This window comes from Mus musculus, chromosome 5, assembly GCF_000001635.26.
Source record: "Mus musculus strain C57BL/6J chromosome 5, GRCm38.p6 C57BL/6J".
Lineage (NCBI taxonomy): Eukaryota > Metazoa > Chordata > Mammalia > Rodentia > Muridae > Mus > Mus musculus.
The window spans coordinates 33,247,402-33,275,004 of record NC_000071.6 but is presented as its reverse complement, the minus strand read 5'-3'; the positions used below and the strand labels follow the sequence as shown (position 1 = coordinate 33,275,004).

At 49.7% G+C, this 27,603-nt stretch overlaps 1 protein-coding gene across 6 annotated transcripts; it reads left to right on the top strand.

Annotated features, from left to right (window-relative positions):
- Ctbp1 (C-terminal binding protein 1) lies at positions 1-27,282 on the top strand. 6 transcript variants are annotated; one of them, NM_001198860.1, is made up of 10 exons: positions 1-226; positions 5,371-5,563; positions 7,968-8,122; positions 13,852-13,996; positions 15,661-15,867; positions 23,933-24,147; positions 24,504-24,634; positions 25,291-25,418; positions 25,781-25,898; positions 26,322-27,282. In NM_001198860.1, exons 2-10 carry the CDS (start codon positions 5,557-5,559, stop codon positions 26,503-26,505), a joined length of 1,290 nt encoding a protein of 429 aa, NP_001185789.1. In that variant the 5' UTR covers positions 1-226; positions 5,371-5,556; the 3' UTR covers positions 26,506-27,282. The 6 variants fall into 6 exon arrangements, with proteins under 6 accessions (NP_001185789.1, NP_001185790.1, NP_001185788.1 ...); NM_001198861.1 differs by having other exon boundaries at positions 26,319-27,282; NM_001198859.1 differs by lacking the exon at positions 5,371-5,563.
- Positions 27,283-27,603: the final 321 nt, after the last annotated feature.

Below are 27,603 nucleotides of genomic sequence, written 5' to 3'. Positions count from 1 at the left end.
CCGCGTGTCCCCGCCCGCTCGTCGGTCGGAGCGCGGCTGGCGGCGCGGTGGCGGCTCGGCACGGCGGTGGCCGGGCGCAGGCGGCCGGGCGGAGTAGCAGACTGCGCCGAAGCCGCCCCAGGCGCAGGGCTCGCGGCGGCGGAGAGCGCCGGACTCATCGGGGCCCGCGGCCACCCGCACCTTTCAATGGGCAGCTCCCACTTGCTCAACAAGGGCCTGCCGCTGGGTAAGGCCGCGCGCGCGCATTTCCGGCTGCGGGCGGGGGGTGGAGGGGCGGGGGCGGGGCGGCCGGGCGCGCGCGGCGCTGGCTTTGTGTGCGAGTGCGCGTGCGCGCTCGCTGCGCGCGCGCCTGGTTGGGGGGGAGAAACCCAGGAGGCCAACGGGTGATGCGCATGCGCGAACTGCTGCACGCGCGTGCGCGTCCCTATTTTCCGATGCCCGCTCGCGACCCGCGCAGGTGACAAAGGGGCCTGTGGTGGTGCGACCCAGACTGTGACCGAGCCGGGCCTGTCTTCCTGGCCCGGGGTCCCGCGAGGATCCTTCTCGTGGACACCCAGCCGGGACCTAGGTGTTCCCGGAGTGACGAGCCTGCGGATTCCGCATGGGCCTCGGGTCGGCAGATCCGGGAGCGGGTAGTCTCTAGAGGTGGCGCTGAGGGAACATGGGTGGCCTACATGCCTATCACCCCTCTGGTCGACTTAGTGATGCTCAGCTTGGCACCTGGATTTGGACCACTTACGTTTTTTTTTATTCATTTATGAAAGTCCTTAAGCCACAGGGGTCCTGCCTGTGGAGGGCAGTCCTTCCTTGGCTGCGTTCCCTGGCCGCGTAGCCTGGCGCACGCGCAGCGAAGACGACCCCACCTTCGGGCGGGGCAGCCGAGAGGTTTCGGATTAGGGAGGAGCCTTTTGCCCACCGTCCAAGTGCCCTACAGTGTCCCTCTCTTTGGCGCTTCCACTTTAATGACCACACGGCTTGACCCCCAGCTCTGTTCTCACAAGGGCACTGCCTTCTTCCTTATAGCCTGAAAGCTGGCAGGGGATGAATCCTCGCAGCGTGTGCTGCCAGCAGGAAATAAGGAACTGTAGGCAGGAGGGAAAAAGGGAGGCGCCCTGTGATGGCCCACTATACCTCTTATCACACAAGGCCATTTTGCAGATCCTGTCAGTTTGTTTCAGGGTGTGGCGGGGTAAGGCCCTCCAGGCCTGCCTTCATCCTGGACTGGTGGTGGGTACTCCTCCCCTACACTGCACCTCTTCAGAGCTGAACTCCCTGGAGGCTCATGTGTATACACACACACACACACACACACACACACACACTTTTGTAGGAAGAGGCTCTGCACCCAAACCAGCAGGGTTATAGTCCAAATTTCCCATGGGGTAGGGAGGGCAGGCCCAGCCCATTGCCTTCCAGAAATCAGCAGGACAGCCTTGCCTGTCAAACCTTTCCTGGCCCAGGGTTATGTCCCTTGTCGTGTTGAGCTTTTGATTGATTAGGACAAATTTGCCTTGTAGGAAGGAAAAGGGAAGGAGTTTAGCTGTCCAGTATTTAGGAAAGTGAACCCAGTGAGCCAGGGTGTCAGCAAGATGATACCTAGCAGTTTTATTCCCCGGGTAGTATGTTCCCTTACTGTGTTTTGCTTTGTCACTTCCAGATTCAGAGCACGTGTCCAATATAAACAGGGATACACAGGATGCTTACCCCAGTGTGATTGGCATGCAGGACATCGGGGCTCCATTATAGAGTTGGACTAACATCTTTGAGACCCCGGGGGAGCATGATCTCTGGAAGAATGATAGCAGGATGTGAATATGGGCTGGGCTCATATGTGTGTTCTCTCTGTTTCATCTGCAACATGGGGTGACAGCTGTGGGATGTGCCAAGTTCAGGGACAGCGTTGTGGTGTAGTGTGGGGTCATACTGTTCTCCGGAACTCTATGAGTTTGCTTGTCTTGTTACTATTTAGGGTGGCAGCTGTGGTTTGAGGCTGCTCTTTCTCTGCATGGCCCTGCTGTATGTGTCAGCCTGGCTTCCACAGATGTCTGAGGGCACTGTGCCATGTTAGTTGTACATAGTGTGGGCTGGGGCCTGTGGAATCCTGGTGGGACCTCAGTGATACACTGTCCTTCTCTGGCTATTCTATCTTCTGTCACCTGTGGACCTGTAGCAGGTTTCAGCTTGTGTTTCGCCCTTTTCCAGATGAGTCTCATGCTCAGAGAGGTCTAGTGTCCCCTTCAGGGTTCTAGGTGGGACAGACTCCTGTCCTTCCAGCAGCTCACTATTTCCTACCTGCCTTTTGTACTTCATTGGTGAGTGCCCACAGGGTAACCTGGCAAGAAACTTGTGTGGACATTGATCCTTAGATCTGGGTACTGCTGAGGACCCCCTGTCCATGAGACCTACTAGCTGTGTGGCCTCCCGGCATGGTATGGAAAGCAGACATGTCCTGAGGTCTGTACTGCATGGCAGCACCTTTACACTAGCTTTCATTCTTCTAGTGTCAGGAAAGGATTTGGCTTGCTTGGTGCTGGGCAGGGGGCCTGCCTTCAAGCCCCGGGATGTAAACTTCTTCACAAGAGAGGCAGCGGCTTATGTGGACTTGGTTTTGTAGTTAACCCATGGCACCTGAAAGTCTGTCAGCACCAGTGCCTGCATTCTGCATCGTCACACTCACTGTTAGCAGTGACTCTGGGTTCTGTGGGGTAGACGGGTTCAGCCTACCGTGTCTTTCAGCAGTCCTGCAGCAGCTGCAGCGTCCTTGTCCCTCTGGGGCTGAGGGCCATGCTCACAAACATGTACTATCTTTCTCAGAGCCCAAACTGTTACTGTGTTGGGTGGTAGCTTTAGAAGACACGCTCATTTTCTATAAAGTTGAAACTTTCTGTGTGGCCTCTTGTCAGATTTCCCTGACTTGGCTTCTGTGAAGTCCCAGGTCTTTGTATGTCCCCAGTCAGCATCAGACCTGTGTTATAAAGACAGAGTCGGAGCTTGGAGATTTTGGGACAGGGCTACATTGGCTTGGGTGGGTCAAAGGAAAATTCAGTAGGGTTGGGATTATGATGTACGGGCCAGGGCTGCAAGGGTTTGTACCTCACTGGGAGCATGGAAGTGAGGACTCAGAAAGATCTGCACCCCTCCCCCACATTGCTATCCCTTGTTTTGAGTGGCTGTGGTGCTCTTCCTGCTACTGTCTCCAGTAGAAATACATAGGGCTGCTCCGTCTGGAGATAAGTCTGCAGTGAAGCTTTCTGTAAATCCCATGACCTCTGTGTCCTTTACAAGGCCAGGGCTCTCTACAGCATTGGAAGGTTGTCCTGTTAAGAAAGGCAGGAAGGGAAGTAGTCTCCAATAAGCTGGAAAGTCGTGTTCTTCCAGTGAAAATAGTTTTCCCAACTGGCTTTGGAACAGGCAGGTGTTCTAGGATGTCAAGACTGGCAGTATTTGTTGTAACACACACAGGCAAACTGCTACACATAGACACAAAGTAGCCAGCATGATTGGAAATGTGGCAAATCCACGCCCTTTATTGTGTTTTTATTCTGTGTCTTCCCTGACGTGTGGTATAAGTCACAGCTGGCTGTGGAACACTCTGGTTTCTCACAGACACCTTCCCTCAGTGCCACCTCACTGTCCTGCTCTACTTTACCTGTTCCTTGGGCAGTGCCTGCCCTGGAGGTTCATGTAGCATCGCTTTGCCTCCTGTTGTCCTTACTTTTCAGCTCCATTCTTACCAGGTAGCAGGCACTTACAGATTTGGCCTCCACCTGATCTGAGTTCTAGGTTTTGTCCTCTGACCTCCAGATGTGGGCAGGGACCAGGCTACAGGACAGTTTTTGTAACTAGAGAGCGCTACTTGGGATTAGAGCTGGTCTTGTAATCCAGAGGGATCTGTGCTTAGAGGTAGGAGAGACACCTCCCTCCCCCAGTTGCTGAGGAATTCTTTCCCAGAGGGCCTTTAAGGAGGATGGGAGTGGCTGAAGGAGAGATTGATCTTGGTTGAAAAGTGCTGGCCGTTCCCAGAAGGAAGTTTTTGGTTGGTTGGTTGGTTGATTGGTTGGTTGCTTGAGACAGGTTCCCAGAGCCCCCACAGCCCAGATAGCTGTTGTTTTTGATATTGCAGATGACAGTGCCCCATGCAAGGAACAAATATTCCTTGCCACGAGTCTTGTCAGAGCTTCCAGCATCCTGACTTTAGGTCTGTTCTTCTGCACTGGCTCTTTAGTGCCCTCTGCTGGGAACGTTCGGCATGGCACCTACTAAGAGGAGGGTTGGGCCTGTGGCAGGTGCCTGGCACGGGCAGGCTGTGACTCTAGGGCGTTGTTGCTGCTTTACTGACTGGCTGTCCATTGTCTGTAGTGTTCATCAAGGCTGGGCATATCTTGGAAGCTAGCACTGGGTATGTGTGCTGGGAATTCACAGAGACAGCTTGTGAGAAAGTTTGTGAGTATTCTGGAAAGAGATATTCCCCAAATACATTGGGTGCTGGGTTCCTTGGCCACAACCTAACTTGGATTGTGGCCATTTGTGGCCTTTCTGGATGAGTTTCCAGAGCATTGACTGACAAGTGGTCTTGTCTTTTGGTGATGCTGAAGGGTGGCAGGCCAGGCTCCATCTTAGCATCCTAGTATCCCGATGTCCAGCTAAACTGAGGGGTTGGCCCTTGTGTGGGTCCAAATGTTAGGAACAGAGACCAGGGCTTTGGGTGCTCAGTGACACACTTTGGGGATTGGGCTTTTGTGCTTACCTCTAATATCCTAGGTTTCTGGGCTACAGGCCCTACCAAAGTGTGTGGGGGGTCACGGCCACACTTTGAACATGACTAGGCAGCACTTTCAGGAGAACTAGGCGACTGTTAGCGATGTCGGGATGCTTCGAAGGGACTGGGAAGGAAGTAGGCTAGGCTGTTGGAAAGCCAGCATCTAGCAAGCTTTCCTGAAAGTCTCATTAAAAGATCCATGCTGGAACATGGTTGGGACAGACTTAGATGTCAGGAAATGTAAGTATAGAGGAGAAGAAACTCCCAGGACCAGCTGGTAGGCCCCATTCTGCAATTGCATGTTCCTGTATTCAGTGTCAGTTGCCTGAGAACACAAGTGTTTGAGAACACTTGAAGAAGTCTGGAGGGGTAGCCAACCACAGAGCCGTTCCTCGGTTCACATAGATGACTCGAGGGCTTGCCCTAACCTAGAATCACAAACTCTGAGTGAGTGAGTGAGTGCCTTGCTGTCCAGGTTGGTCTTCCGGCTGCTGCAGCTGGACAGGGCTAAGGATATAGCAAAAAGTTTCGCTCTCATGAAGCGTCCTGGAGTCTGAGTTTTAGCTGGCCTTTGATGGCGTTTTAACTTGTCTCTTGTGTTTGATTTTTAGTAAGACTTTGAACCCGACGCAGGCTTCAGTGGCTGCTGTGGAGCAGAAGCCTGAGAGCTTTGGTTGGAGACAATAAGACGTGGGATGAGGCTCCGTGACAGAACGCGGTTCGGCCTGGGGATTCTGAAGACAAAAAGCTTTGGACAGGCGAATTCATGGTCGTGGAAACCCCGCCCCAATTAAGCAATGTCAGGTTGGTAGGGGTTGCCAAGTGAAGCCATCTCTGCAAAGGAACTACAGGAGGGACTTGGGTTGCAAAGTTAGGCAGACTGACCTGTGGCTGATGACTGTGGGATGCCTGAGGAATGTGCTTGGTGTTTGCAGGCTGCCTTGGTCAGCAGTCATCCAGCTACTGTGCTAGGGGTTGGTTTCTGTAAGAAAAGTGTCCTGAGGGTATGGAGGTGGGTGCTGAGGGCAGGTCTTACCTGAAGGAGCTCGAGAGTCAGTTTTGAGGCTGTGCAAGCCCCAGTTGAGACCAGAGATCCTGAGCACAGCTCAGTAAGGTTTTTTTGTCTTTTATGTCTTCAGTGAAGCCCAGCCCTGGATTAGTGTTCCTGTATAGCACGGTCTAGTTACTAGACTTGTCTGCCTCCTAGGTGGGTTTGTTTGGGACCCTAGCACTGCAGCAGCTCTGTGAATGAAGAGGCACTATAAGCCCACTGTGTTTTAGAGGGCTTGGTCTTTTGTCCTTTCACGTGAATCTTTGGGTATCATACCCATTTTTAGATGAAGATAATAGGCTTAGACCCAGCCTAACCACATCTGTATCCGTTGGTCCTCCATGAGGAGTTGTCTACAGGGTGAGAGAATGGAGTTTCTATCAGTCTGCCAGGCTGGGCAGGTCCTTGATGAGGTATAGGCCACTTCCTAGGGAATAAATAGGCTCAGACTGTCCTTTGAGGGCTTGCTTTATAGCCTTAGAGGATTTGTTGACATGGGCATTGCTCACTGGTGATTCTTACAATATGGTGTTCAAGCCAGGGAACGAGAAAAGTAGATGTTTACCAACACTTTTAAAATAGCAGTAAGTCCATTACCTGCTACAAGAAGTAACACTTTTATGTGAGAAAAGTCACTTTGCAAGTCCAAGTTGGAGAATGATTGGATTGTTGCATTTGTCCACCTCTGTTGCCTGGTGATAGCGATGTGGTCCTTAGAGATCAAGGAAGGGGGGGATGCAAATGCTGAGCCTGTGACCTTGCACATCCCATCTTGAGGGTTGGGTCCATCTTCTCTCAGCACCTTTATTTTTACTGTTTATGAAGGCATGGATGGGTATAGCTGTGTCTTCTCAGGCACGTTGACTCTGGGGAAGGGCTCTGTGCAGCAACACCTCTGTCCCACAGCTGGAGATCTTGGGCTTAGTGTTGTCTAGAAGGTAGCTCCATTATCCTCTGCGTGGTCAGTGAGACCTGTGTCACAGCCCAGGTACCCACTTTCAGGCCTGGGAGCCTTAGAGCCTTGCTGTAAAATGGGTGTGGCAATCCCTAGAGCATTGTCTTTCTGTGACATGGATTCTCTGAGGCACTTCTTGGCACTGGAAGTTTGGGCTAGCCTCTGTACCTGCAGGCAAGAAAGGTGAGTGTGGACTGCACAGGCTGCTGCTAGCCAGCAGCTATTGCAGGGCTCCCTCTGGCCTGCTCAGTGCAAGACTGTGTGGTGACTTGTTTCTTGTCCTCCACTCCCCACTGTGCCTTGGTCCATTCTTTTGGTTAGCTTTTGGAAGGGATGGGCAAAGCCCTGCCTCATACTACGTGCTACCATGAACCTACCTTTAGCCTTCTTAAGGTATCTGCTGCCCAGCTGAAGGTGGCCAGACAGTACCTGGGAAATCCTTGTTCCTGTATTTGGCCCCAAGTGGGGTCTAGTTTAGTGTGTCATGTTGGGAACAAATTGATTTTTTTATCCACAAAGGCTTTGGTGGAGCTAAGAATCAGACCCAGGGCCTCACACCCACTAGGCAAGTGCTTTTCTCCTGAGTGGCACTCCAGGTCTAAGGTTCTTTCTTACTTTGATCCGGGAGGTGGGTTCTTAGAGTGTCATTACCCCTACCCTCACCCCCCCCCCCTTTTTTTTCTTTACTATTGCACTGATTTTTGGCCTTTGAAATCTACCACTAGGAATGATAACAGTTAAGGTCACATGCTAAACATCACTCTGTGGTCGCTGTGGGGTTCTGGGCAGACAAGACACATGGTGGTTTTAGGCATCAAAGAGCAAGCAGGTACTTCCCATCATTTTGTGATCTGCACATACCTGTGTTGCTAAGATAGCTTATGGCTGTAGGGAGCCAGGCTGAGGTGCTTCCTACCTCCCCGTCCTCCTGTCTACCACAACCTCCCTAGGGTCTACAAGGATTTCAGCTCCTATGCTCTTGAGGGATTGATGGTCTGAATCTACTCAGTCATCAGTAAGCTATAGCCAACTCTATTTTCTTCTTTGCAGTTTTAATTTGCTTTTTACAAAGCCTCATGTAACCAGATGCTGAGTGCAGCAAATTCTCAGGGCTGACCTCTCCAACTCGAGTGGGTAGTACAGTTCTCTGGTCACAGACTGGTGCTGCTGAGGACATTAAGTGGTCTGCTCCTCTCTTGCAGGCGTCCGACCTCCCATCATGAACGGGCCCATGCACCCCCGGCCCCTGGTGGCGCTGCTGGATGGCCGGGACTGCACAGTGGAGATGCCTATCCTGAAGGATGTGGCCACAGTAGCCTTCTGTGATGCACAGTCCACACAGGAGATCCATGAGAAGGTAGTGTCATATGTCCCTATTAATAGTTGGCCAAGCTTTATGGGGGAGTAGGGAACTCCAGAGCATGGGCCATGCAGCCTCACGCTGTCGTCTGAGTCAGCACACAACAGTAGTCATGTTCCTCAGCCTCTGGCCACAGTGGGTCTAAATACCACCTGGTCTTGTGTGGCCTGTCACTCTGCCTGGCCTGGACAGGATGTGTAGAGATGGGCTTACTCTGTATTTTCTTGACTTGCATCACAGCCAGTTCATTGGAAATACAACTGTGGGCACCTGGCAGTGATTATGCTGGATGCTACCTGGCATATAGAAAAAAGGGCATGCTATCCTCACCCACAATGCCTGTCTAGAGCTTGTGGTTGGTGGTTAGCAGCTCTGAGCAGTTTCTGTGATTCATGTTTGTTCAAATATATTGGGTTCCTCTGTTACCTGGAGTGTGTTCATATGATTTCTGCTTGTATCAAAATTAATTCAGACTTTGCACTGAAGACAGCTTAAAAACGTTCTTTAAAACAAATCTAAAGAGCTTCAGGAGTTGACAGGGTAGAACCAGTCGGGGGTTGAAACCTCAAGGCACCTGGCACCTGCTCTTATGGATGGTCTGAATGGTTAGCCTAGAGATTTGCTTCACTGGGAAGAATGGTGAGCTTGTTCTTGGTGGCACTATGGCCTCAAAGGGTGGGTCTTTTGACCCATTGCAGATGTTGCCTCAGACCCAGAGGGCAATGAAACCCATATCTGAACTTAACCTTCACATAGCCTACTACTCAGTCTTCTAAGTCTGCCAGGCATGGGATTTAGCATGTAGTGAACCTACAGCCCTGCTCCCCAGTAGCTGCAGAGTCACTGGGACAATCATTCCAGCCTGAGCCCAGTGTGTGTCTGTAGTCCTTGGGTACTTGTCACTTCTGTTTAATCAGTTACAAGGAGGTAAGGCTCTGTGAGTAGAATAGAGCTTCTGACTCATGGGAGACTCAGGCTGACTGTGGGATGGGCTGCCATCAGCCAAGAAAGAAACTGAGATTGTCATGTTGAAGGTCATGTGGTAGGTGTGAAGTAGCAAAGTTGAAACACAGGGCTTCAAGACATGAAAACTGGAAGGGAAAATTCCCACTGAGGGCATAGTAGTAAGCAAGCAGGAAGAGATCAGAAGTCTTGATTCTTAGGCTCTGTGGAGAAGAGTGGGGAATGGGAGGAGAGGAGGAGCAAGGAGTAGGCAGGCTAATGGAACTCAGAGAGGAGGGCTAGGTGCAAAAACAGAACACAGTGGTAGAAGAGTCCCCCAGACAGTAGGAAATGGTGTTAAGTAAGGACCTTGACCCTGTGGCATGGCATGGACAGTAATCAGGGGTACTCTATACTGTTCTACATCCTTACAGCATGCCAGCTGCCATACTTGGGTCCTTTGTCCTAGCAGACATGACCTGCATTCTCACAATCATACCTGAAGGTATGGCAGCTTGACTCACAGTAGCCCAAATTGGACAACCACTCAGTGCCCTTTGGTGATATGCTGGGCAAATTGGATCCTGCCACAGATCCTGGGCCAGGCAAAGCATGACCCACAGGTACACAGCACTCACTGACAGAAATCACCTTCCCTCTTCCCTCTGGCTAGAAATTGGGTGGGATGACTGAAGCCTGGTTAGAAACCTTGTACTACAAGAAAGCCATATACAGGGAACGGCACAGCCAGAAGACAGGAGTCTGGTACCCAAATAATTATGAAAATGCAATAGGGCATGTGGGATACCTATCTCTAGGTGTGGAAAGGAAATAACTGTCTTATATATCCTTGTTATATGGTAATTTCCACCTTTTTAGAGCAAAAAGTCCTTGCAACTGGCTGAGTGTTGCAATGGCTGTCTACAATGCAGATGAACATCTTACACTGTAAGTGAAGAACATAATGAAGAAAACTTTGCAGAGACTTTGTGTGGACCCAGGAGGTCTATGGATGTGGGAAAGTCACCTGTGGCGGGAATCTCAGAACATCCCTGGGCTGGGTGCTGTGCAACTTCTCAGCCAAATGATCTCCAGCCCAGGGCTGCAGGGGCCCAGGAGGAATCCAGGGACACTGCTCCCAGCATGTGCTAAGTGAGGGCTTAGGGCAGCACAAAGTCTCCAAAGGCATCCTATGGGGATGGGAAGATGATGCTCCATGACCCATGGGTAGAGAACACCCCAGGCCAGAGGAAGTCTCTTGCACCTAAAATGTTCAAGAAATGAGTGGGTAGAAGTGTTTCATGTGACCAGCAGACTGCAAAGGTCCTGACCTTGGGCTCAAGCTGTAGACACATCTGGAATCAGGACAAAGGTTGAAAGGAGAGGGTTTCACTGTGTGCAGGTGTCCATTGCCATGGGTCAGCAGACCCATTGTTTATGCTTTGATGGGACAAAGCAGGGGATTGAGGGATGTGTGTGGCTTTCAGGGATTTGGGCAAAGTGCTGGTGAACTTGGTTCCAGGGCTGGGATGGTGTTCTGGTTGCATGGCAGCAGCTGGACAATCAGGAGACTTAGGCAACTTCAGAAAGGAATCTAGGCATTCTAAGTGACACACAGGAAAGTAAGCAGCAATAAAATCCTGTGAGGTCAACTGGGTTCCTTGTGCCTTGGCCCAAGGGCCATGTGTAGATCTTCAGACCCTCCCAGTCAGCAGGAAAAGGAAGTCCTTGCAGAAAGCTGGCCAGAGAAGCACTGTTTATGTAAACCATTCATCAAGTCCCTCTCTGGCCCCATGAAAACTCACAATTTCCCAGCAGGTGGCCAGTAGGAAGCCTGGATGCCACTTCCTTCTGGGGAGCAGAACAGTGCAAGGGCCCCAGATGTCTGTGAAATTGGATAGCATGCAGAGGCTTCAGCCAGCGTTTGCTCTGCCTATAGTTGACTATGTCAGCAGGAAAATATCTGGCGTGATGGTGAGGTGGGAAGAGCTGCAGTTTCATATGGTAGCTGTTGCTGTTCAGGTGATAAAACCATCCAGGATGGTTTGGAGCTTCAGTTTTCTCTCAGCAGGAGAGTGCCCTGACCATGAAATCTTACTGTGGTTTGGGGCATGAGCTCCATTCAGAACCTGTTGCCACTGGGTGCACTCAGAACCCATTTCCAGCCAAAGATAGCTGACCTGCATTAGTCATCCCTCATAGGTTCTACCTGCTACAGATGCATTCTGGTATTGAGGACACCAGGTACACTAGGGTCAAATCTAACCTGGTTACACAGCTGATGGGTGGGTGGGGATATGGGAGTGGCTTGCAAAGCATGGTTTCTTGGAGGCCTATCCTAAGAGGACAGACCCAGAAGCACCCATACAAGAGGTTACAGGGTGGGTGGTGGTGGTGACCTGGGCTGTAGATCTCTGCCCACTGTCTAGCAAATCCACCCCCAGTATGTTTTTGTCCTGCATCTAAGAACTGGTGACTTCATACTAGGTACAAAAAAAAAAAAAAGACACTATAAAAAATATTCATGGGGGCTGGAGAAATGGCTCAGTGGTTAAGAGCACTGACTGCTCTTCCGAAGGTCCTGAGTTCAAGTCCCAGCAACCACATGGTGGCTCACAACCATCCGTAATGAGATCTGATGCCCTCTTCCTGTGTCTGAAGACAACTACAGTGTACTTACATATAATAAATAAATAAATCTTTTAAAAATTATTCATAGAGAAACATAGACAGGTAGATTTCACCCAGGAAGCAAATTCACGCACCGGTAGTGGATGAACAGTAGGGTGTGTCTTAGTTGCAGAAAACCCAGCGTTGATATCAGCATGGCAGTTTGCAGTTGGCAGCCTAGACCCAAAGAGGACCCTCCATTTCTAAGAAATAACTCAAGGAAATGAATACACTGGCTTTTATCATGGGCGAGTTAGCACTGGCAGCAGTCAGAGTGCAGTAGAAAGTTCAGATGCTTTGATTTCCGCCTTCCCTGTTGGTACATTCTGCAGTACGTTGAAAATATCCTTTTGAAAGACATTACTCTCATGGTTAAGTGCTGAGGATAAAAAGCAAGCTGGCTGTCCACGTGCATGGTGACACACATACACGACATAGGCCTTTAGGTATGGATCTGTCCTGTCCACAGCCAGTTCCTTTGCAAACATAGTGAGGGACCCATGAGCGTTTGTTTGTCCAGGCTGGACACCTAGCTCATATCAGGTGTTAAATCTGTCTGAAACCCCAGACCCATCCTAATACTACCCTGAGATCTTTCCATTTTGGTCTGCACTGCTCTAACTGCCATGGGCCTCAGCAAATAATCATTATGTGGGACTGATCCCCCAGCCTCACCTGTTCTACAGAGCTGTCCCAGGTCCTTCCTTCTCCCTGTGCTCCTGACTGCCTATCTGAAGTCCATAGAGCACAAAGCAGTCAAGGACTTCCCTAAGTCTCCCCTTATTCCTATGCCTTGGGCAGCTTCAGCTGCCGTTCCCCTTTCACTTTCCCACATGGGCTCTTCATGACATTCTACTGTCGTATGGGCACCACTTTTCTACACAGATATAAGTAGCATTTGTGGCCCCAATTCCCTTCTTGAAGCCAGGGGCAACCATCAGTTCTGGCCCTGAGCTTATGCTCTAGGGGCCACTCACCCTTGCATCCCAGAGGCCCCGTTTCAGCCTCTTAGGATCTCCCCTCAGCTCCTAGCTGCTGCTTCCATGTGTAATAGTCTAATATTCCCTGGACCCAGAATGAGTGGAAAGGCTGTCTCTGCCCTTAGGGTTCTTCATGACAGGTGAAGGCTGTTCTGCCTCAGTGACAGCTGTCTGCATTCTGGGCCATGCACCTGCCTATTGAGGTGTAGCTGTAGAAAGGGAGGCTGTGTCAGCCTTTCCCCATGGAGTACCCATGGCCCCAGAAGGATGCCTTGTTGGGACTATTTTTTTTTTCCAGCTGTTTTATGTTCTTATATCTACTAGGTAGGAGAGAAAGAAGATTAGAGAGGTAAGGGGGTGTAAACCTCTTTAGAATACTTCTTGCTGATTAGGGATGTTGTGTTTCTTGGTGCCAGTCCAATCTTTGTTAACAGGATATCTCCAACTCCTTGTCAAACTGCAGGAGCAGCAGTCACCTTCTTTGGAGTACCTCTGGCCTCTCTTGGGGCTCTGGCATTTATTCCTTCTTCAACATCCCCAGAAAAATCATACCTCTCCTGGAGCATAGTTAATAGCTGCGGACAAACTGAAGCAACTTCATATTCCACAAATCATCCACATAACTGGGTTTTTAAAGAAACCAAAATTCTCACTGCATTGCCTTAGCTCCACAGCTAACTATACCAGCTGGAAGTACCAGTACAGGGGACGACAGGCGCCACAGTTGGCTTATTACAGAATATGGTGCCCTCTTAGAGGCTAGCCCTGCCACTCCCAATCTAATGTGGATATATTTGTTAATGTGGATGCTCTTCACACTTCTTCAAGGAGACTGGTGTGGACTGGGCCCCATTGTTTTGGGCATGGAGTCTGGTTGTTAGCACATGGTGCTGCTACTCTTTGCCTTTGGACACCATCCACAGCCTCTCTGCTGAGTCTCTAATGGTAGCATGCTGCTCTTCTGAGAGAACTGTTACTGTGAGAACACAGCTTTCCCTGCACTGTGTTCCCAGTGTCTTTCCTTGTGCTCCTTCTGCCTCCCATACCCCTCTGGTTTGACTGGCCGCTCAGCCTTTGGGTATCTTTGGTGGGTCCTGCACAGCTTAGTGAGCAGCCTGTTTTCTCTCAATGCAGGTACTGAATGAGGCTGTGGGTGCCCTGATGTACCATACCATCACACTGACCAGAGAAGATCTGGAGAAGTTTAAAGCTCTTAGAATCATCGTCCGAATTGGCAGCGGGTTTGACAATATCGACATCAAGTCAGCTGGGGATCTAGGTAGGAGCTCCGAAGCCCGTTTCCATTTACCAAGGTGTCTCACTGAACCTTCAGGCTCTGGTGGACAATCAGGAGAAGCCTGCTGGGACTGCTGCTTGATTTGGGGCTATGGGCAGGACAGGTTATGGTGGGCTGTACAGGATGTGGGTATAACTTTACTCACTGCGTTGTCACCAACCTACCAGACCTAGGATTTAGGTTGAGACAAGGAACCAGTCAGAGAGGTCATTGTCCTCTTCCCAGAACAGGGACTATGCCCCATAGTCATACTTGTATACATATGAAGTCATGTATGCTCAAATTGTGCACACGAGCTTGACTCTGCATCAGCGTGTGTATTTTTATTGAAACAGTATGGCCATACTTAGCCATTTTAGCCTGTTTCTGTGCTAGTGTCCAACTGACAAAGCAAGGCTGCACTCTACAGTGTCTGCTATTGACATCATTCTGCCCTTCTGCTCCTTAAGGCTGTAGAGGGAGGCTAGATTTGACCTGTCTAGGGGAACCACATGGCAACTGAGAACTTTAGTATTGTGGTGGGAAAGTCAGTCTTGTTCTGTTGGTTCATGCTGGCCTGGCAAGCCACAGGGGCCACAACCTTGGAGGCTGGCCTGCTTTTCCTCGGGCGAGGCCCCACCATTTGTCTCTATAGTACCTGAATTCACAGGCTCCACTCTTCAGCTTGGGATAGCCTAAGGCTGGGCCAAGTTTGGTCCCCTGCAGCCCAGATATGGGAAATAGGGTGTGCCTTGCTTGCCATATGTCTTCTCAGGGGTCAGTTTTGTTTCTGAGCCTCAGGGCTACCTGCTACTACTCCCTGTACCCTTGCTTATTTCAAGTGAGTTCTTTCTAGATGATGTGTGGGTCCTTTCTTGGTTCCTCCTTGTGTCAGGTACCTTTAATTCTAAAGATAGTTTCTTAAAAAAACAGTCCTGTCCTAGCACCTCGAAGCATCTAGCCAAGCTAGGAAGTAGAGTTGGGGCCAAGACCACTGTGGAGGATGGGCTCGTGGTTGGGATGGTGGGACCCTCTGAGGATAAGGGCTACGGGCAGCCCAAGGGGGGATAGACTGTGTCAGCTTATAGTACCTGAGCATAGGCCTTTGGGAAAATTGGGGCACTGTGGTTAGGGAAGAGAAGCCCTATCTGACTTGTTCCCAGGACAGTGGGGATTGGTGAGCCCTGAAGTCAGGGCATGTCTGGCCTGGGAAGCCCTGGGGATCTGGAAGTTGTGATTTATGTAGAGTCAACAAGTGGAGGCCAACCAGCCCCAAGATGTGCCTTGGCTCTGGCCCTTTGCCAGTGTGGCCATGGCTGCTTAGGAGTGTTGAGTGGCCAGTGATCCACATGGGGAAGAACTGAGTACTGGCGGATTGGCTTCTTTTCAGCACCTGCACATCCAGAGCATTCAGATGGGGATGGTCAGAGCACTTAGCTCTGTCTGCTTGCTTGTTGGGTGCCACAGCAGTGTTGTACAAGGCTGTGAGTACAGGTTAAGTATGCCCCATGATAGAGACAGGTAGTCTCCTTGGTGGCTGTGGACTGAGTCTTCTGACATGTTACTGCTGAAGCACAAGCCTGAGGTTGTGCTCTGGCTGCAGCATCTCTGATTGCGGATGACAGGAGGCCGTGGGCCTGGTACATGTGTCTCCGTGTGTTTCGTAGGCATCGCAGTGTGCAATGTGCCGGCAGCATCTGTGGAAGAAACGGCAGACTCCACCCTGTGCCACATCCTGAACCTGTACCGACGAACCACCTGGCTACACCAGGCCCTTCGGGAAGGCACTCGAGTCCAGAGTGTAGAGCAGATCCGAGAGGTGGCTTCAGGAGCTGCCAGGATCCGTGGAGAGACCTTGGGCATCATTGGACTAGGTGCGTTGGCCACTGTGACTCAGCACAAATAGCCTTTACCCATCTGCCACCCTTGCACTTCATAAAGCGGAGGCCCAAGAGTTGCTGGTTGTGTTGTTATCCTCATCTCAGGACAGGATAGGATCCTCAGCTCAGTTAGAGACACCAGGCTAAGTCTTTCACAGGTGCCATCCATGGAGGTCATGCATGTGTGGGCACATGTGTATACTATACGTGGATAAAACAGACATGGTATACACATGGACACACTTAGATATGTACACAGGTACATACACACTCGTGTAACTGACATGTTACTGCTGAAGCACCACCTTGAGTGTGTGCTCTGGCTATAGGATCTCTGACTGTAGATGACATGAGACTGTGGGCCTGGTACTAGTGTACCCACAGCTCTGGAAGACTTGAGTGGGTATGGGCTCAGGGCCTGTTTCTGTACTGCTGAGGTGATACTTAGTCCCAACCCTCCCTTGCTTGTTCTCACAGCTGTTTGCTTTTTGTTGGTACCCATTTGTTATGTGTTCCAGAGAAACGGCACAGTAAGTTGTGCCAGAGTTTCAGCGTTGAGGGCTCCCTTGTCACCAGGTAGCCTCCCCTTGGCTAACCTAGGCTGCACTGTACTCCTGCCTCAGCACTGCTGCCAGCGTCAGTAGATGGGAGATGTGTGTGGGTCACCTGAGTTACCGGAAGAGATAGACCTGGCATATAGTTATCCCAGTAGACACTCATGAAGAGCTGTTTGGTGTTCCCTGTCCAGTGTGTCGGACAAGATAGTACATCCTACCTCAGGGTAGTAGTCCTGAGATTCACTGAGGGATGAGGAAAGACAAGCACGGGGAATGAGGGGTCAGGGAGTCACTGGGCAGGTTTTGGTGGCCAAGACAGCCCCACCTTCAGGTCTTGCCCTCCAGTCTGCTTGGTCTTACTCTATTAGTGGCTTAGCCTCTGCTTCCTTCACTAGTGTTTGTGGGCTGAGCCGTGTGTCCTTTTGGTACTCTGCCTTGCAATGATACTTTGTCCACTGTGCCACGTGGCTGCCACTAACTACCTTTTGGCCTACACTGTTGTCTTCTCCGCTATGTCAAGCTGTCTACTGTAGCCAGCGCTTCCCAGGTCTCAGGACATGTGGACATACTTGTGTGTGAGTGTACAGTATATATAAGCGAGGATGGTGAATTGTGCCTCCTCAGGGCACAGCAAGGGCTCCAGAGGGAGTTGCTGCACTGTCTTGGGGACACCCCTAGTCATATGTAATTGCTGTCTACCAACTACAGAACAATTCTGAGGCTGGCTTCCATACACTGTGGCCTCCATCTAGAAGGGAGAGAACCACATGCCCCCCAAGTAGCCCTGCTGTCTCCTGCTCTTCCTTTCTCTAGCCTGTTGAGGCTGCCTTCAGTGTAGAATTTGGTGATTAGTCCTCATTCATAAGAGAGGGCACATAGGCAGTGTGGGCTGTAAGTTCACTTCTATAAATGATGTGCCAGCTACTTTCCCATGTCTGTTGACTTCACACCCAGTCTTCTGCCTTCCCCTTCCTTGTTCTCTATCAGGTTTTTGCAAAATGCTCTTGTTATAACTGAAAGTACTGGGTTTCTCTCAAGGAGTATACATTGCATTCTGCCTGGGACAGCCCTGTACCTTTTCCAGCAAGCCTCCCTGACTGCAGTCTCTGCACTCCATCTAGTACAGTTTGCTAGGTTCATTAGCCCCACTGAGATGGACAGGCTTCCTGAGTCTGTGTTCTTCCAGCAGACATAAGGTCTGGGTGTTGTCTACTCAGAAGCCTGTCTCACTCAGAAGCTCTTGCTGTTGAACAGGATGCTGTTGATCTGTTTAGCCACTGGACAGATGAAGCTGCTGTGAACAACTTTGGACATGTCTTTTTGTGCATGGGACACTCTTTTTCGTTGATTTAAACAGAAGTGTAGTGACTTGAGCAGGCAGGAGGCCACCATGGCATTCTTCAGGCAGGTGTGTGGCTTTGGCACTTGTTAGTTGGGTAGCTGCCCTAGGGTTTGGACTTTGCGGATCCTTACTAATGGCAGCATCAGTGCTGTCACTGCTGTGGTTTAGTAGCTAAAGAGCCTGAGTGCCTTTCTTGCCTGACCATTTGAGAGCCTTATACTTTTGTTGTGAGGTATGGTGCTTGTCAGGCTCTGTTCGATTCTCGGTGTGGATCTGCAAGATTCCATCTGTGTTTTGCCTCAGGGCCTCATCAGACAGGTATATTGACAACATGGCACCTGCTTAATATCTGTGATGAGAGCAGGTTCTGGTTCTGAAGAAGTCCAGCTATTCCTTGTAAGTTGCTACTTGTTGTGTCCTAAGTAGTCTGCCTGCTCCAGTGCTCTGAAAACAGTGCTTTCTCCGAGCAGCTTCATGGTTGTGACTTTACAGGTCTCAGACCATCTGAACCCACATACCTTGCCCAGTGTTGTGAGTGTATTTTGACAGGAAATATAGACAGACATGGTTGTGTCTTTCTACAATGTCTGAATTTGTTGAATAACAATAAATTCACAGGGCTCAGAGGTTTCCAGTGGCAGCAATTTGCTAGATAATTCTGCCTCCTCAGTAAACTGGCCAAGGTGAATGCAGGATCTTTTATTTTTAGGACAGGGTCTTGTTATGTTGTCTCATGGGACCAACAACTTGATAGCGAATAGCTCTGGCATTAAAGGAGTGTACTACCACAGCCAATGTTTTGTTCCAGTCTTGTCTTTTTTTGGATATTTAAAGTCTGATTTATTTGTTACTCTTAAAGACATATTTTTATCTGCATTCACTCAGACTTATAAGTAGAAGCTCTTAGTGAGGACAACCTACATCTCTTGGCGATCTGACCTGGTGTTTTCTTTGGCTTCCTTCATTCTTTTGATCACAAGTTTAGCACATTCTGCAGCCTCCTAATTTTTCTTAGTATATTGTTTCTTTAGATCAGTGTCTTGGTGTTTGTGTTGCAGGGCACATGGAGTAAGGAGATGCTGGATCTTGGGTGTTTTGGTCCTGGACTTCGGACCTTCTTTGTGTAAGGGCTTTCTGAAAACATATTGGCAGATATCTTTACTTACTTTTTTATTGCTTTTCTATTCTCACCATGACCAAGGCAACTTAACAATGTATTTAATTTGAGGGCTTATGGGTCCAGAAGGGTAGAGTCTCCATAACCATCATGGTGAGGAACATGGCAGCAGGCAGGCATAGTGCTGGAGAAGTAGCTGAGAGTTTACATCTGATTCACAACCACAAGGGAGAGGGAGAGAGGTAGGGAGGGAGGGAGGGAGGCGGAGGCGGAGACGGAGACGGAGACATGGGGACACGGGGACACGGGGAGACGGAGACAGAGACAAAATGAATAAATGTTAACATGATAGCAAGCTGGGAGTGGTGTGGGGTTTTGAAACCTTAACGCCCACCCCCAATGACACACCTCCTAATCCTTCCCAAATAGTTCCATGAACTGGTGACCAAGCATTCAAATATATGAGCCTATGGGAGCCACTCTCATTCAGACCACCACAACAGGCATCACTTTCTTTAAAGACATTGAAACGCTTTTGGATTTTGCTAGCTCTTTTGGACCCCAACTCCCAGTGTACAGTAGTATCTGTCAGTCCAGAAATAAATCACTCTCAATCTCTCTCCTTCTCTTGTTCCCGCCCCCCCCAATAACCAAGTTGAGATCACTCAGATTAGCACCCATAGTGCATTCTCAAACAAACTTGTGTTTCCTTTCTCCAGTTCTCTTTGATCTATACAATGATGCTTCTTTCTCCGTAGCCCTCTCTAGGCCCCCATGCAGGGATATTCCTGGCCTAAGTAGCTTTCTTAGTCATGGAGGGAGATTCCATAACCCCTTTTTTCTATCTTTGACTCTTAAACTCAGAACCATGTGTCTGAAAGCTGCCAAGTTCTGCTGCTTACTGGGGTTGAAGCATGGCCCCTTCATTTAATTACATCTTTATTAGCTTTCTGGTTTTGACAATTTCCTTCACTACTTAATCTTGGCTGTCTTGGAACTTGCTTTGTAGACCAGGCTGTCCTTGAACTCTGAAGTCTGCTTGCTTCAGGCTCCTCAGTGCTGGGATTAAAGGTGTGCACCATCATGCTTAGACATGAACTTTTCATCAATTCCTTTCCACAAATTGGAAACTTAGCTGGGTGGAGTCTTGCCCTGAGGTCACTACTCCCTCTATTCCATTTAATATCAGGCTTTTCTTTAATCTGTGTATCTTCTTGAACACATGATTGTAGGCTTAGATTTTTCAAAACCTACTCTAATTAGGGTTCTTAACTGCTTTAACTTTCCTTCTAGCCCACCACCCACCAGAGGGAGTGGAAAGGAAAGGTTCATAGAGCAAAGGAGGATGTGGGCCTGTTTAGAAATAGTTCTTTGGGGTGATTGCAATCTTCGCTGTCAGGATATCAGCAGTTCAGTTCACGAGAATCAGCAGTGGTAGCTCAGTCCACTTGCAAACACCATTCACGAATCAGCAGTTCCATCCAGAAGAAACTACGTGACTTTGCCAATTGGCCTGAGTCCATGGAAGCAGCAAGAAGCTGCCAGAACATCACCAGAAGGTCTCTGGTACATTTTTCTCTATGAAGTCACAACAAAGATGATCAGCAAAGAGGGCAAGGCAAACCAATGCCACAGCATCGTCAGTAAAGAGCAGCATCAGCAAAGCCCAATGAAGACCAGTAAAGTGAACCAATACCATACTTTTGTCCACTGTCTGCTGAATCATCCTTATACCCTTTCCAAATATCATGGTTCCTCTTAAGTGTCTGCTCCAGCAAAACATCACATGCCCTTTTTCAAGCTGCTTCCAGAAAAGCACCATGTGTCTATTCTCAGTCAAGCATTTTCTCATAAGACAATTTCAGAAAAACATCATATGACATGACTGAGTCCACTTCACAAGATACAGTCTGGTGTTCCTTTCCTCCTCAAATTGTACATTTTGTATTTTTTCCTTGCTCAGCTTGTGTCTCTTCATTACAGATTTCCATAAGAGCACTAAGAACCCCAGGATAGAGTCAATACTAGGCGGTTTTGAGATATCCTCTGCCAACTTAATTAATCCATAAATACTCAATTTAGCTTCAGGCAGACTTTTTGGACAAAGGCAAAAAGTAGCCTTATTCTTTGTCAAAATATCACAAGAACAATCTCTAGGCCACATACTAAAATTCTTATCTTTTGAAACCTCTTAGGCCAGGGCCCTACAGTTCAATTTACCCCCCAGCACCCCCCAGCACCACTTCCTTCCATGTTCTTACTAGTGTGACCCATTAAGCAATGCTTAAAGCATTCCACTGTTTTTCTAATCCAAAGTCCACATTCCTTCAAACAAAATCATGGACCAGCCTATCACAGCAATATCACAGTCCCCATTTCCAACGTCTGTCTTAGGGTTTCTGTTGCTGTGAAGAGACATCATGACCATGGCAACTCTTTTAAAGGAAAACATTTAGTCGGGGCTGCCCTATAGTTCAAGGGTTTATGCAGGCAGACATGGTGCTGGAGAAGGAGCTGAGAGTTCCACATCTTGATCAGAAGGCAGCAGGAAGAGACTGAATCACACTTCCTCCAACAAGGCAACTAATAGTGCCACTCCCTATAGTCTTATGGGGTCCATTTTTATTCAAACCATCATCCATATCATTCATTTCTTTTTCTTTCTTTTAGTGTAAGGGGTTGTTTAAGATTCTTTTTTGAACTCACGTAGGTGCTTGCCTTTGCCTCCCAAGTGCTGAAATTAAAGTCATTAAAGGTGTGCACCACCACACCTGGCCATGTCATTCATTTCTGATAGTTTGACTTTAGAATCAGCTCATCAGTTTGTGTTTTGTTTAGTCCTTGTGGTGGTGTGAGAGTCTGGTCTCTAAAATTTACCATGTCCTCAAGACATTACATAATCCTATTATTTCATGTTTTGATTTCTCTTAGTAGAGTTCTGTAGTGATCAATACACAATGTTTGTACAGCGTTTGTAAAACCTGTTACTGTGCTTTCCTCAGTGCTGGTGATAGGACCTAAGTACCACCCCTCCAGCCTGGTTTTAGGGATAACTACTGTTAACAAGTTGTGTTTTTAATTTCCTGTAGTGTTTAGAAACACAGTTGGCCTTTGCATATTTGAGCTATACTGCAGTTTCCCTAGATCCTGGTTTGCAGGTTCTCCAGGCATTTCTCAACACCCTGCTGGGCCACACTTGCTACCATTTTTTGTTCTTGCCTCTTTGACATTAGCTGTGATGGTCAGTGCTTTATAAACTGCATTTTTCTCTCTGCTTTAGTTTGAGTCATTTCTATTGGCTGCTGTTCTGTCTTTGGTATTAGATCTTCTAATAGATTCTTCATTGCAGAATTCTTTATAGCTTTTCCAGCTCTCGAACAGGTGACTGGGTCTTTTGTAAGGACCATTTCTCTGCTACAGTTGACTGTCCTCTCCAGTTTTTCACATGTGCCTCTGATGCTGTCACGTGTTCCCAGCAGGTATCAGAAGTCCTCCCAGCTGATCCCATTGGCTGGGCTGTCTGTGGATATGCTTGTTCTTACTCTTATCTGTTAGAGTGTTTGTGGTATACTTAGTCTCGTCTAGAAAGAAATAGTAGAGGCCAAAGTAAGTGACATTTATCCCTAAAATTATTGTTCTGTGCTGTTAGGGATATCTGTGCTGGGGTGGTGCTGTCTGACAGCTTTGGGTACCTCAGGAAACAACTCTCTTTGAGCGCCCTCTGCCCATTTTCAGGGCAGCCCCCAGCTTTCACAATGGGGAGGTTTTCTCCAGGTCTCTACTGCTCACATTCTCAGCAGCAGCTGTCCTGTATTAAAAGCTTCTCTGTGACCCTCTGTCAGTCTACTTGGATTCTGCAGAGGCCTCCCTCCTGGCCTGTGACTGCTGTGTCCCTTGGCTTTAGCATTCCTTCATGGCCCTCCTGACGCACCTTCCCTGTCTTCTGTGCCATAATCCTGTAGAGTCATTGGGAGGGACTTAGAGCCTTGGTGGGCCCTGCCCTCCCTCTTGGTCCTGATGCTCTAGTGGCGTCTTCACACTTGCTCCCATCACCTTTGTGTCTCCTGCAAACTTGAGTTTCCTGGGGAGGCTGTCCTGGCTAACCTCTTTAAAGCTGCCTGTGTCCTGCCAACATGCCTGACTGTTCTCTTTGCTCTTTTCCTGGTGGGTATTAACTTTGTCTCTTGATGGATGCTGCAGGAGAGGCTTATGTCCCCAGCATTCTCTTATCAGCTGTCTGCTCCATCTGTATCCAGCATGTTGTTGATGTGTGGATATATGGAGCTGTCCCCATGCTATGCCCTTCAGCCTGTGGCTCCCACGACAGAGCCAGGCTTGCCTCAGATGACACCTGATGTGGATTTGTGCAGTTGGGCCAGGAAGGTGGCAGATACATTGCATACAGTGTACCCTCTCTGCTGCTAGATTATTTTTTCTTTCAAGATTTATTTCTTATTGTATGTGTGTGTGTGTGGGAAGAGGTATGTTCATATGAGTACAGGTGTTCACAAATGCCGGAAGTGTCAGATTCCTCTGAAGTTAGAGTTAAATGTGGTTCTAAGCTGCTTGACATGAATGTTGGGGATCGAACTTGGTTCCTCTACAAAAGCAGCAAGCACTCCTATCCTCTGAGCCAACTCTTCAAACACCTGCTGCTGGATTCTAATGTTCAGTGTGGTTCCAACATGTGCTGTTTGTGGCCAGAATTGAGATTCCAAGGGTGTCTGATAAGTAGACCCACTGATAAATGGTCAGGGGAGGGGGCCAAGCTTATTGTGTATTGACTTTATATATTAGTGAGTATAACTGATCAATGGCAGGCTGCTGGAGGGTGACAGCTAGCATCATTCCTCCTACCCCTTGATTGTGGTGCCTCAGCACCAGGGAGCAGATGTGCTGCAGAGTGTGTGTGACTGAGATCCCAGAGATCTAGGGAAACTTTGGTAGGCAGGCAGAGTTACCTGGGAGGCCCCTTGAATTATGGCTGTGAGGCTAGCAGCAAGCTCTGAGGATGCATGTCTCACTTCCTCTTGACTCTGCCAGGTCGTGTGGGCCAGGCGGTGGCACTTCGGGCAAAGGCTTTTGGCTTCAACGTCCTCTTCTATGATCCATACCTATCTGATGGAATCGAGCGGGCCCTGGGGCTACAGCGCGTGAGCACGCTGCAGGACCTGCTCTTCCACAGTGACTGCGTTACCCTGCATTGCGGCCTCAATGAGCACAACCACCACCTCATCAATGACTTTACTGTCAAGCAGGTACGCTGCAGCTTCCCCACCACCCTCCTCCCCTCTCCCACAGGGCAGTGCTGTCCCTTCTTCACAGTGTAGCCCTCTACTCTTCCCTCAGAGTTTACCCTTGTCCCTTCCCCCCAGGAGACAGTGGGCCTCTGGCCTAGACAGCAGCAGTAGTTAAATTCCTGGGCCTGTCTCATTCTGTTGATACATCAGGGTATACTTGCTGATGCTACTGCCCACCTGGCCCAGGGTCTCTCCCAGAACTTGTCTGTATCAGGCCATCCCCTGGTGGGTGGGAAGTGAGATTTGTTGTGGATGTGCCATTACAGTGAAAAGCCCCAGTGTCAGTCACTCACATGGTCATCCTGTCTTCTCAGATGAGACAAGGAGCCTTTCTGGTGAACACAGCCCGTGGTGGCCTGGTGGATGAGAAGGCACTGGCCCAGGCCCTGAAGGAAGGGCGGATCCGTGGCGCAGCGCTGGACGTGCATGAGTCAGAGCCCTTCAGGTGCCCCTGTGCCCTAAGATGGACTATGCCCACCAATCTGATGACTATGACGTGGGAGACCATGTATTTGAGCACTGCCCTCTTGCTGGCTGGGTTAGGGGAGGGTTTGCTGTCTGCTCTCAGGAGGGGACAAGATCCTCAAGAATCTGTCTAGCCTTGGCCATAGTAATGGGCTGGGCTTAGACTTGGCTTATTTTCAGTTTGTCTCTTGATGTCCATGATGGTCCCATGGTCCCCAGACTCAGCGGGGCCAAGGCATACACTAGCTTGGCTTCGCATGCAGCCTCTAGTCCAGTCTGGGCTGACTTCCTTCTTGGGGCTCCAGCAGCTGACAAAGCCCATCAAGGGATAGCAGACCAGTTGAGTGATTAGCCACTGAAGAACACAGTGGAGTCTGTCTGAGAGCCCTCATTCCTAGGGTTTGTTCTGCTGGGCAGGGCTGTGCCAGCACCACAGCAGGGCTCTTCCTCTAAGGCTCAGAATCCCCTCTACCCCTTACTGTTAAGACCTTGGGGTAGGTTTGCTAGTTCTGCAGTTCCACTTTTTCAGATGCCTTGGGAAAGGCCAGGGGCCCTCCCATCCCAGGGCTGGTTGCCTTCTGCACCTCCCAGACTTGGGTGCTCAGATCACTCTGACTGGGTATGTGCTATCCTCAGCTTTAGCCAGGGACCCTTAAAGGATGCACCCAACCTCATCTGCACACCCCATGCTGCATGGTACAGTGAGCAGGCGTCCATTGAGATGAGAGAGGAGGCAGCCCGGGAAATCCGGCGAGCCATCACAGGTGGGTAGCCATGCTATCAGGCTGGCAAGTTTGTTTTATGCCTGTTAAGGGGAGGTGACACTTGGTTGTTCTTTTATGGTGGGGGAGTCCCTTGGGGTGAAGTTGAGTAACACATCATTTTCGTACATGAAGACCTGCTGTGCTGGATGCCATCAGCTGCTTGTGAGCTGAGAGCACATGTATGGGGCTAAGGTCTCCAGGTTGGAAGCTGACTTTTCAGGTGGATGGTCCTATGATGTTCCTGGGGAGTAAGCCAGGGCTGTGGCAAGAAGGTGGCTCTGGGTCTGCCTCTTGGCCCCCACAGAGGCAGCAGTTTTAATCCACATTGCTGTCTCTCTCTGGTGTACCTTCCAACATCCTAGGCCGGATCCCAGATAGCTTGAAAAACTGTGTCAACAAGGACCACCTGACAGCCGCCACGCACTGGGCCAGCATGGACCCTGCTGTGGTGCACCCTGAGCTCAATGGGGCTGCCTACAGGTGAGCAGGCAAGGGAGGGGACAGTCTGCAAGACAATGAGGCTTAAACCTGGACCTTGGCTAGTAGGTTATGCAGTAGTGGGTCATATGACTGGGGCTACACCCTTATGTAAGGCCCCTGTGGATGTTAGAGGATTGAGCTGGATGGGACAGTCTACTTTTCTTGGGGTAAGAGGTTTGGCCTCCTAGACAGGACTGCTGGGCAGAACTGTTGTTGGGCCAGAGAGTAGTAAGGAGTCAGGGAATGGGGCTTGGGGAAGACCTCATGTGAGAAGCCAGGCTGTGATGCTGCCCAGCACTGACCAAGTGCTTACTGCCTCCAACTTTTCTGGACCTCAGGGGTCATTGATAACCATACAGAAAGGGCTGTGTGCAGCAGGTGGGTCTCTGTAGAGCTCACACGTCTGCCCTCCTCTCTCAGCAGGTACCCTCCAGGCGTCGTGAGTGTGGCCCCCACTGGCATCCCAGCTGCTGTGGAAGGGATTGTTCCCAGTGCCATGTCCCTGTCTCATGGCCTGCCCCCTGTGGCCCACCCACCCCACGCTCCCTCTCCTGGCCAGACTGTCAAGCCTGAGGCGGATAGAGACCATACGAGTGACCAGTTGTAGCCTGTGAGGAGCTGTCCAGCCTTGGCACCTGGTGGAGGGTGCTGCACGCTCTTGGACCCAAGTGTGCAGAGGTGGCATCCAGTGTGGGCCCTAGCACTCCAGAGACTGGCCCGGGCGTGCACTAGGCGGGGCAAGAGGAAGCACGTCCCCAAGTTGATTGTAGTTGTCCCGTCCTGTGGGCTGGCTCACTGTCCTGTGTCCTTTGCGTTCCTCGTTTAAGCAAAAGAAGTTAGTAGCTAATTCTATCACGAATGTTCTTGTCTGTGTACAGTTTTTAGAACATTACAAAGGATTTGTTTGCTTAGCTGTCAACAAAAAGAAAACCTGAGGGAGCATTCAGCAAGTCAGTTTGAGATTATTTTTCCTTTTCTACGTTGGAACGTGCCCCGGAATGTGGCCGTCGGCACACTTCTCAGGACAATGAATCCTTCCTGTTTTTCTTTTTATGCCACACAGTGCATTGTTTTTCTACCTGCTTGTCTTATTTTTAGAATAATTTAGAAAAACAACAAAGGCTGTTTTTCCTAATTTTGGCATGAACCCCTTGTTCCAAGTGAAGGCGGCATCACGAGTGGCTCCGAGGCGTCTGCAGTGCCCAGGGTGCTCAGGACCACCGGGGTCTGTCCTGGGGGAGGCAGGGGTTGGCAGACCCTTGCCTGCGTGGTGCCGTCCTGCTCATGTGGTAGGCTAGCAATATTTTGGTTAAAATCATGTTTGTGACTGTAACCATTTGTATGAATTATTTTAAAGAAATAAAAATCCCAGAAAGAGCCGGCACGCCTGGCACCAGTTTTAATGGCTTCATCAAATGGGAGCACTGGTGGGTCCCTTCTGGTCCTAGCTCTCATGACCTGCTCCACTCATCTTCTGTGGAGCAGGCAGTCCTGGGGAGACCCAGAAGAGGGCAGCAGCAGGTAGGGCTATAGTCCCCACTACATCTTAAGGGGATAGAGGGCCCTGGGTTGGGGAGGCCATCCTTACATACAGGGAGGGAGGGCTGTGGTGGGACCACCCCTTTTCTCCAAACAACAGCCCCTAGGCCAGCAGCTCTTGGACTGGCATTTTGGAAAAACCCACTGAAGGAAATTCAACAGAAAA

Coding starts and splice junctions, on each gene's coding strand:
- Ctbp1 (NM_013502.3), top strand. CDS start 187: ATGGGCAGCTCCCACTTGCTCAACAAGGGCCTGCCGCTGG. Junction 8,123..13,851: donor CACAGGAGATCCATGAGAAG/GTAGTGTCATAT, acceptor CTCTCAATGCAG/GTACTGAATGAGGCTGTGGG. Junction 24,635..25,290: donor CATGAGTCAGAGCCCTTCAG/GTGCCCCTGTGC, acceptor TGCTATCCTCAG/CTTTAGCCAGGGACCCTTAA.